General features: G+C 43.7%; 1 protein-coding gene across 1 annotated transcript; it reads left to right on the top strand.

Annotated features, from left to right (window-relative positions):
- Positions 1-941: 941 nt before the first annotated feature.
- On the top strand, positions 942-6,351 carry tshz1 (teashirt zinc finger homeobox 1). The gene is made up of 2 exons (XM_067256327.1): positions 942-1,023; positions 1,779-6,351. Exons 1-2 carry the CDS (start codon positions 942-944, stop codon positions 5,225-5,227), a joined length of 3,531 nt encoding a protein of 1,176 aa, XP_067112428.1. The 3' UTR covers positions 5,228-6,351.
- The last annotated feature ends 3,948 nt before the right edge of the window (positions 6,352-10,299 follow it).

Below are 10,299 nucleotides of genomic sequence, written 5' to 3'. Positions count from 1 at the left end.
GCACATCTGCCCGCTCGCTGGAGACCCGTCCTGGCATCCTGGACAGGCATCTTACGGGGGTGGACGCGGAGAAACGGAGAAGCGATGTTGTCCGTCTCACATTTACATTTACATTTAGTCATTTAGCAGACGCTCTTATCCAGAGCGACTTACAATAAGTACAGGGACATTCTCCCCGAGGCAAGTAGGGTGAAGTACCTTGCCCAAGGACACAACGTCATTCGGCACAGCCGGGAATCGAACCGGTAACCTTCAGATTACTATCCCGACTCCCTAACCTCTCAGCCACCTGTCTCCCTTGCTCACCTGCTCACAACGTTTTCCACTTGCACTTGTACATGTCTCGTTCTCCGAGATATCTCTTACAACATATTTGTTTTGATTCCATCTGAGTGAAACGATGCCCTATCAATCTGGTCATTCCTGGTCATTCCTATGTAGTTTAGACCAATTGCGATCTTAAAGGGAGTGCTGAAAGTGTTAGAAGGGTATCTTGTTGGTCTGCAGTAGAGTCTTGTTAAATACATGGTTGCGTAGCTTCCGTTGGCATTTCATGATCGTCATTATAAATAAATTGCATCTCTTGCACACATCTCCTGTGTGTCAACAAAGCATTCAGTTGTTCCCATGGTTTCTAGGTTGGCAACACGTTAAAGAGTGTTTGCCAAGGTGAAAATCTGTGTTTTGTATACCATACTTGAGCCTTGCTGTGGGTAAGCCTACCGATCTCATCATCTGCCTCCATTTTGTTCATATGTATATATACCAATAAGTGAAAGATACGATTTTCTTCTTAATTTTTTTTCTTCCTTCCCCTTTATAATTCTCCCACATACAAAGAGCCGCTTGTGGCTTATTGCTCTATTTCCGTTTCCCCCTTGAAACGACCCACCGAGTCCCCAAGCACTGGTCCAGCATGGGCAGTGACAACATGACATGTTATGTCCACCGGCGATATCCGGGCATCACGCTGTGAGCGCTTCCACAGAGCGTGCCAGCTCCACTCCAGCCAGCCGAGACCTGGCAAGCCTAGCGTCCTCGCTGCTATCTTCTACTTGACGGGTGTACTGTGAGCAGCGCAGTGGCAGGAGAGATCGGATCAAAGTCAGATTGAAACGATGCCCTCCAAAACTGAGAAAGGGGGAGGGGGAGTTTCTGTACAGTGAGCCTTATTGGGATTCAAATCTGGGTGGCCCTATTTATATGGTTATACATTTGAGTTTTTCAGCTGAGTGCTAGGTTGAAACGCATAAGCTGAGTATATATTTGGTTCTGTGTTTTGTGCTTGTTCAGACCAGACAGTTGATTACTGTACACAGTAACTTCTATTAACAATTTTCTATTTTCTCATTTTGTTTCCACACAGTCAGTGGTATGTGAACAGTCTCACCTCATGATGAAATTACATCAGGCACTCTGAAAACTCCTTCTCTTACATTTTGCTTGTGTCCCTGTTTTTTTTTTCATCAACCATTACTCAAACGTATCTGTGGTCCCCTTTACCCTTGCTGAGCTATAATGTTCAATACCTTCGTTAGGCCTTACAGAGAAGAGGACTATCTATCATAGTCAAGATATGGATGTTTGCCACTTTATAATTGCAAAGCTGTGTCCTCTGCCAAGACTATTGACTAAAATCTCTTGAGAATCATTATACTCACTCGCCCTTGTGCACATACTCAGTTTCATATACACACACACTTACATAGACCCGGGTAGTGCTTCTACACCCCCCCCCCCAAAAAAAACATCTTGACTAATGTGATCGGTGCCAATAGGAACGTATCCTACTAAATTATTTTCTCCCCGTCTTTTCTTGTGTTTTTCAGCTTACGCGCCCGAGGACGAGTTCAAGGCCGACAAGATTGATGAGGAGGAAGAACCCCTGCAGGACGACGGCCTGTCCTTAGACGGCCAGGATGCCGAATATCTGTTCAACGACGACGAGGATGCCAGGGACCGCTTCAGCTATCAGAACTCCCCGCTCAGCAACGGCACCAACCCAGACGCCGGCTATGGGTCTCCGCTCAGCGACACCAGCGACCAGCTGGCCGACTTTAAGAGCACCTCCTCGTCCAAAGACGGACAAGACAAGGAGGAGAAAGCCGTCGGGGGAGACGCGGAGTCCGTTAACGGCCTCTCGCTGCAGGATAGCCTGGCGCAGATGAAAGCCGTCTATGCAAACCTCATCTCGGAGGCCTCCTGGTCCAGCATAGCCATGGACATGCTGAAGAGCAAGCAGGTCAGCAGCATCAGCAGCAACAAGTGTAACGGAAGCAGCCAGAAGGGGAGCAACGGCGTCCACGGCAACCAAGGGCACAGCCACGTCACCAACAGCAACGGCGGCGGCAGTAGCAGTGCTGTGCCCGCCTCCACAACTACGACCACCACTACGGCTACGAGCGCTTCTTCTAACCACACCAACAATGGCAGCGTTGGCGTTGGCAACGCCGGAGGGGTCGCCTACGACTGGCACCAAGCTGCTCTGGCTAAAACCCTGCAGCATACTCCGTACCACCTCCTCCCAGAGCCCAGTCTCTTCAGCACGGTGCAGCTCTACCGCCAGAACAACAAGCTGTACGGCCCTGTGTTTACGGGCGCCAGTAAGTTCAGGTGCAAGGACTGCAGCGGGGCCTACGACACGCTAGTGGGTCTGACAGTGCACATGAACGAGACGGGACACTACCGGGACGACAACAAGGACAAGGAGGAAGATCGGGGCAAGAGGTGGTCCAAACCTCGCAAGCGCTCCTTGATGGAGATGGAAGGCAAGGAAGATGCCCAGAAGGTGCTCAAGTGCATGTACTGTGGCCACTCGTTTGAATCTCTGCAAGACTTGAGTGTCCACATGATTAAAACTAAACACTATCAGAAAGTGCCTCTCAAAGAACCGATGCCAGCCCTTGCCTCTAAGCTGGTACCCCCTACCAAAAAAAGAGCTTTCCAAGATCTAGTATCCCCATGCTCACCCGAATCCATCAACAACACACCTGGGATACCCCTTGGGGACAACTCAAAAGACCAAAAGGTACTCAACCCTTACGTCACGGCCAATAATCGATATGGTTACCAAAACGGAGCCAGTTACACCTGGCAGTTTGAGGCACGGAAGGCGCAGATTCTCAAATGCATGGAGTGTGGGAGCTCCCACGACACCTTGCAGCAGTTGACGGCGCACATGATGGTCACCGGACACTTTCTCAAAGTGACCAACTCAGCTTCCAAAAAGGGGAAGCAGTTGGTGTTTGACCCTGTGGTTGAGGAGAAGATTCAGTCGATCCCACTCCCACCAACGACCACTCGTCTCCCGGTTCCAAATGTGAAGCCGCAGCCCGAGTCTCCACGACACCCGTCCACCCCCGAAGAGCAAAAGGAGGATCGAAGGGAGGAGGAGCACGGAAATCCGCCAGAAAAGAAGATCAAGGAGGAACAAGAGGATCCGCCGGAGAAAAGTGAGAGAGTGGAAAAAACGCAATCCTACAAGTATCTCAGAGAGGAAGATCTTGAGGAAACTCCCAAAGGGGGTCTGGATATCATTAAGTCCTTAGAGAACACAGTGTCAAGTGCCATCAGCAAGGCCCAAACAGGAACACCAACCTGGGGTGGATACCCCAGTATTCATGCCGCATACCAGCTACAGGGGTCTTTGAAGTCTTCCTTTCCTTCCCTTCACAGTGTCCAGGTTCAACCCTTGTTCAGCACCAACAACTTGAAGGCGCTGTCGTCAGACTCTAGCACACTCATACACTCGCCCAGTAGCCCTTCTCCACCCCCGAACCACAAGAACAACGTGTTGGCCATGGAGGAGTTGGTGGAAAAAGTCACAGGAAAAGTCACAGTAAAAAAGGAAAAGGAGGAAAAGGCTACAGACAATAGGTGTAAATCGAGGTCGGCCAAGTCGCCCTCCCCCCTTCCCAAGGACAGAAAAGGGTCGCCCAAACCAGACAACATCTTCAAACCAGTGAAAAACAAACCCATAGAAGAGCATTCAGAGTCCAAGGCCAGGGACGGAGAGGCAAAAGATAGAAAAGTAGATCCTCCAGTTAAAAATGGGACAGATTTACCACAAAAAAACTTCTCCAATGGCGGCAACAGCTTGGGGATCATCACGGATCACTCCCCTGAACAGCCCCTTATCAACCCCCTCAGTGCTTTGCAGTCCATCATGAACACACACTTGGGAAAGGCCTCAAAGACTTCCACTCCCTTCCTGGATCCCCTTTCAATGCTGTACAAAATCAGCAACAACATGATGGAAAGACCCGTCAACACCTCCACTCAGGTCAAGCAAGTAGAGGCTCTCAACCAGTATTTTGACAGTGACGATCAGCCCATGGACTTGACGAAATCCAAAACCTCCAATGGGCGCTCTGCTAACAATACCCCTTCTACACTTCACAGTTCAACAAACTGCAACAGCAACATGAACAGCAGCAGGCCAATCCTCAATAGCTTGTCTGAATCCATATCGTCTCCTCTGAGGGAGAACGCCCTGATGGACATCTCAGACATGGTGAAGAATCTAACCGGTCGTCTGACGCCCAAGTCCTCCACTCCGTCCTCCGTATCAGAGAAATCGGACATGGACGGCAGCACCTTTGAGGACGGCTTGGAAGAGTTGTCCCCCATCCAAAAGCGGAAAGGCCGGCAGTCCAACTGGAACCCCCAGCACCTCATCATCCTGCAGGCCCAGTTTGCCTCCAGCCTCCGGGAGACGCCCGAGGGAAAGTTCGTCATGACCGATCTCGGCCCACAGGAACGTGTGCACATCTGCAAGTTTACCGGACTCTCCATGACCACTATATCCCATTGGCTGGCCAACGTCAAGTACCAGTTGAGGCGGACAGGGGGGACGAAGTTCCTGAAAAACATTGACACGGGCCATCCCCTTTTTCTGTGTAATGACTGTGCCTCCCAGTTCAGAACTCCCTCCTCCTACATCAACCATTTAGAGTCCCACTTAGGTTTTAGTTTGAAAGACCTCTCTAAGCTTTCCATAGATCTTATAAGGGATCAACAGGCAGTTAGCAGAATGATATCTGATAAGACCTTTAGTTCTCTAGGACTTACGGAGGAAGACTCTGGGTCTGTGTTTCAGTGCAAGCTGTGCAGTCGGACCTTTGTAAGCAAGCATGCGATAAAACTTCATCTTAGCAAGACACATGGCAAGTCTCCAGAGGACCACCTGATCTTCGTCTCTGAGGTTGAAAAGTTTGATAAACAGTAGATGATGGCATGACTGATTATTGAATTGTTGCACTATATCAATACTGCACTGCATCTTAACTGAGCCTTTGGAATTAGTTAACTGTTGTCATAAAACTGGACCATCTTCTGTTTTTGATATCAGTTCGATTTTATTTTTTCACCCACTTTTTGGAGACTATTTATATGATGCTTGATTTGTGCATGTTTTTCTGTGAAGTATGAAAAAAAAACTACATTTCCAATGTTTGTATTTTACAAATTCAAAAAAAAAAAAAAAAATACAACCAAAATATCACATTTGGGAAAATATATAATTGATATGAAGGTTTTTTTTTTTCGAAATTTGTCACAAATGACAGTACATTCTCTGAAAATTATTTAAAATTATGAAGGATCCCTGCACAGTAAGGAAGTGTACCTGAGTGTTTGTACTTGAACAATGAAGAGATACTCTTATGGGTTTGTAGGATTTACTTCATGGCATGATTACATGTTTTTTCTCGTTCCTTATAATCAACTCATTATTGCAAAGTTGGAAAAAACGTTGCAAGTTTAAGAATTGTGTGTCATTGCTTTGTAATAAAGTAGATAATTAAAAACTAATTTTTGCTAAATATGTTCAGCTACTCTCTGTATTTTGTTTAATTAATCTACTTTTATTTAAAGCTTTTTATTATATTTGCTTTGGTACCCAAATTTGATTTATCATTGTGTGCAACTCTCAACTTGTACATGAAATGTAAAATTGGTGAATATATTAATGATCAGCAAGTATGTGTAAATGTATGTCATCATATCTTGCGATTTGCAGCAGCTCAGCATTCTTTGTACTGTGTGCATTTTTATATTGTCATTTTATAGAAACTTGTGAAAAAGGTCAAATGTACTATGGCAAATGTATATAGATAAAAATATATACAGTATATTCTGTAGAGCCACAACATGTCCTTTTTTTCAATGAAAAGTAGGTTATTCCTGGTGTGGTTAAATAGACCTATACAGGCATCACAAATGATGCATGGTACTGTATGTCCAAGTTAACAAGCAATGCACAATACATTTTAATGTTTTGTCATCAATAATGTTCAGAATTCTATCCTTCAATTCATGAAATACTCTTTTGTTTCTCTAATTGTAAAATAAACTCCCAGTAATTCTGAATTCCGTTGTTTTGTTTTGCTTCAAGTCTTTATTAAATCACTGCATACAGTCCGGTACAAACAAGAAATGTCATGTATTTAGACAAATGTTTTTAAGTATCGACACCATATATGCATTTATGGTCACTTTACTATTAAGGATATCAGTTAACTTGAAAGAACAGTTAAGTTATGTCCAAAATAATCTGCTTACATTGGCATTCTACTGTATTTGCATAATAATTCTTAACTGTGGCTTCAGATCAATGACGAACGAAGATCTGTTAGTTTATCACTCATTCCAGGCACAACAACAACAAGCTTCTGATGACTGGCACCAGCAGACGTCCAACTCCTCTGGCTGAGAGTCTTGTGGGTTTAGGACGTTTGAGCTTCACTGTCTTCTCACAACAGATAGCATTTAGTCAGCGATTGGCTTTTCCTTTCGGTAAGGATCTTAGCCGCTTAGTCTATGTAAATCACAGTAATCGTAAGTAACGCCACAATGCAGCTACCTGTGGAGAAAACGGCTATATTGGAAGATAGTCGGAGTTTAAGCAGATTTGCATAGCTTTGCATTTGTGCTCCCCAAAAAAAAAAAAGGATTCTGGGGGGGATTCATGGGTCTCCCGCTTATTTGGTAAATGTCAGTTCCCTTTTGGGAATCTGTACTCCTTTCAACTCAATTAGGAGCCGATTATGTATTTTGGACACTGGGAGACACATGGAAGGAGACAGTGAGAATCTGCAGTATGCTAATATTTGAAACTGTCTAACACAGTAGTGGAACACATATTAATCATCTGATTCAATTGTTGTTTTTGTATTGTAATTATTTTGTGTGAAAATGTCATTGATAGTTGTTTCCAAACCTTTTTTTGCCATCTCACAGTTTTTAATGGGTACACATTTCTACATGAATGTATGAAATTATAATTGTCTTGCCTTTTTGGCACCAACTATATCAAGACTGGAGTCAAGTGGCATCTTAACCCCTGGCAATAGAGAAAACAACCTTTCTTGATTCTACAGTTTACCCAGTCTGGGAAAGTACATTTACATTTACATTTAGTCATTTAGCAGACGCTCTTATCCAGAGCGACTTACAGTAAGTACAGGGACATTCCCCCGAGGCAAGTAGGGTGAAGTGCCTTGCCCAAGGACACAACGTCATTTGGCACAGCCGGGAATCGAACTGGCAACCTTCTGATTACTAGCCCAACTCCCTCACCGCTCAGCCATCTGACTCCCCACCAAAGTAAAGGGTGTGGCACGAGAAAGGTATGTACAGACTTTACTGAAGCGAAATGTGTCTTTATAAAAAGTAATCTCTCTACGTTTGCAGGAAATCATACACAGTGCTATTCGTCTTAATGGACGTGTCTTCAGTAGAGGCCTAGAAAGGTCATCACCAAGGTAGCATATCTAAACACTTGCAGTCTGTTTCTGTCAACTTGATGCAGAAAGACCTCGAAACCCAGCACGCATCTCGAACCACAAGAACGACAACAGAATAACTATACATAATCTAAAAACTGTTGCTTTTGTCATTAAAAGTAGGATTTGCAGGGGCTTAACAGTTACAGGTGTGTTTGAAAGACATAGCTTCCCATGGCTTGAAGACACGGAGGGAAACTTGATAAAGGCATGGCAGGTTTCCACTGAAGGTATTCAAGATGACACCGCAGCCCCACATACTCCCTACACTAGCCTCGGGCGATACTCAGAGAAACAATACCGAGCCTGCACCTCACAGCTGGTGTTCAGTACCTGAAACCCGGAGATGTTGCAGCTGAATACGGGAGGATTAGAGTCACAAACAAAGGAGGAGGCACAACCGCATGCGGGGGAATACGAGAGTGGCACTGGATGATTCATATGATTTAGATGATAATTTCACTCTCCTTTAAAGACAGAGTCTAGCTAAAGTAAATATGTTGAATTTAAGTCTGGAGATGGATATACAGTATCAGAGCATTTTCTGTTGAGAATTGGTAGTATTTGGTTTGACTACCTGAACTACGTATGTTCCTTAGCATGCTCTATTCAGATCAAAGTCAGACGAACGGATTCACAGTTGCTCAGTATATCATGCATATAGTGCACCTTGTGTTCACAAATGTACTGGATGGTGTGCATTGGATATATTTGCTTTCTTGTTTACTTTCCATTCTACAAGAACATTTTCACCTTTTCAATCATTGCTAAATTATATGGGTACCAGTCATTGGTTTCAACTTTGAGGAAATTTAAATAAGAGTTTCGTTGATTGTCTGTGAGAAATAGTCATTTCTGTCTTGTCAAAAAACAAAAAAGCATGAGACTTTCAATCAGACACTGGTTTGTCCTCTTGCCTCTTTAATCGTTTTTTACTTTCGAGCAAACAGAAAATAAATTGGTTTGATGTCCTCACCATTACCAGACAAACAGAAACGCAGGCAACAGCATAAATGTAATGTTAAGCAAACCGGTGTTTGACAGAAACCTTGTGATGAATTACATTTGTTTACAATATACTATAATCAAAACAAGAAAATGCTTCGCAGTGGTTGAATAGCAATGTTTAGGAAAAAAAGGTTTTGCTCACTTGAAAACTTGAAATGCTTAATAAAAAAAAAACAATACTTACTGTAGAGATCATTGTACATTCACGTGATACAGTACAAAACACCGGTGACTCAGTCCTCAAACTGTTCTCGACTCTCGCTGCCAGAGATCTCCAGGCTTGCCACATCTTTGTAGAGACAAACTTATAGAGAAGTTACATTAAACCTTGATAACCGTTTCAAAGATGGAAATTGAGATACCCAAAACACTTGAGACTCCTCACGATGGACAGGGATTTCATTCCAATGTTAGTTGACATATCCCTCCCTGCTGAAATCCACAACAGTCGAGAACCATCTTGTAGTGTTGTGTCCCTGTCAGAAGTGAGGCCGTGTTTCTGAGATAGAGAGACAATGTTATTCATCAGGGTGAGCCAAACACCCTTGAAGAATGGAGACATGACAAAATCATCTCTTTCGAGAATAATGACGGCTGTCAACGCGTCAAATAGATGCTGTGTTCTCAACAACTATCGGAAGCTTTTCTTCATGATTCCGGTTTTCTCCAAGGCCCCACAGGTGTTTTTTCGCAGGCGGCGTTGTCACCATGGCATCAGTCACCGTTGACAACAGATCAAAACATACCTCTTCATTGTTGAGAAAGAGATTCACCTAGCCTCACCTAGCCATTCTGTGTATTTATTATATCCTTATCACTTTCTACAATTTACATTAAAATGTCTCCCTAATAAAATTCATTCACTTATACATTCATTCATTTCCCTGTTGGCTGATTTAGGGCGAGACCTGTATTATGCCGAAGACAATAAGGAAAGATACGTTTGAGTAATGAGAGAAATATGTTTATATCTCATCTATGTCTATTGTTTCCACTCAAAAGACATTCAGTTTATACTGGTATGCAGTTTATGCATTCAAAACTGAATGATTGAATTTCACTCTAACTGAATGATATTTGCACAGTCTATAATTGCATGGGGCCTCTATGGGCAACAAAAACCTCTTCCATTGCTGCTAAGGGATTTCGGCACAATCGGATCTTAAATTGATGAGAAAAGAAGAAAAAGGTGCATGTACATGCACCTTATATGTCTACAAATAACATATAAGTTAGTTCTGTTCCCATTTGTGTGAGGGGAAATTGTAGATGTGTCCTTAAGGACCTTAGAGAAGGCAGAGTGGTGTTCCCTGCTCAGTGTCTGACACTTCCAGCAGTACAGTGATTCTTCAACATTTCTTGTTATGTTAGACTATTCCTGGTTGGGGTTGCCACATTTGAATGTCAATGTATTTCTCATTTCATGCTTTGCAGATAAAAAAAAAAAAAAGAAGCACTGTCACATGGCCTGCACAGGCCTTGGACATTGTGATGAGTCTCATTCACA

This window comes from Osmerus mordax, chromosome 18 (genome assembly GCF_038355195.1).
Source record: "Osmerus mordax isolate fOsmMor3 chromosome 18, fOsmMor3.pri, whole genome shotgun sequence".
Taxonomy (NCBI): Eukaryota; Metazoa; Chordata; class Actinopteri; order Osmeriformes; family Osmeridae; genus Osmerus; species Osmerus mordax.
The sequence above is the reverse complement of the archived record's forward strand: the minus strand, read 5'-3'. Positions and strand labels throughout refer to the sequence as shown.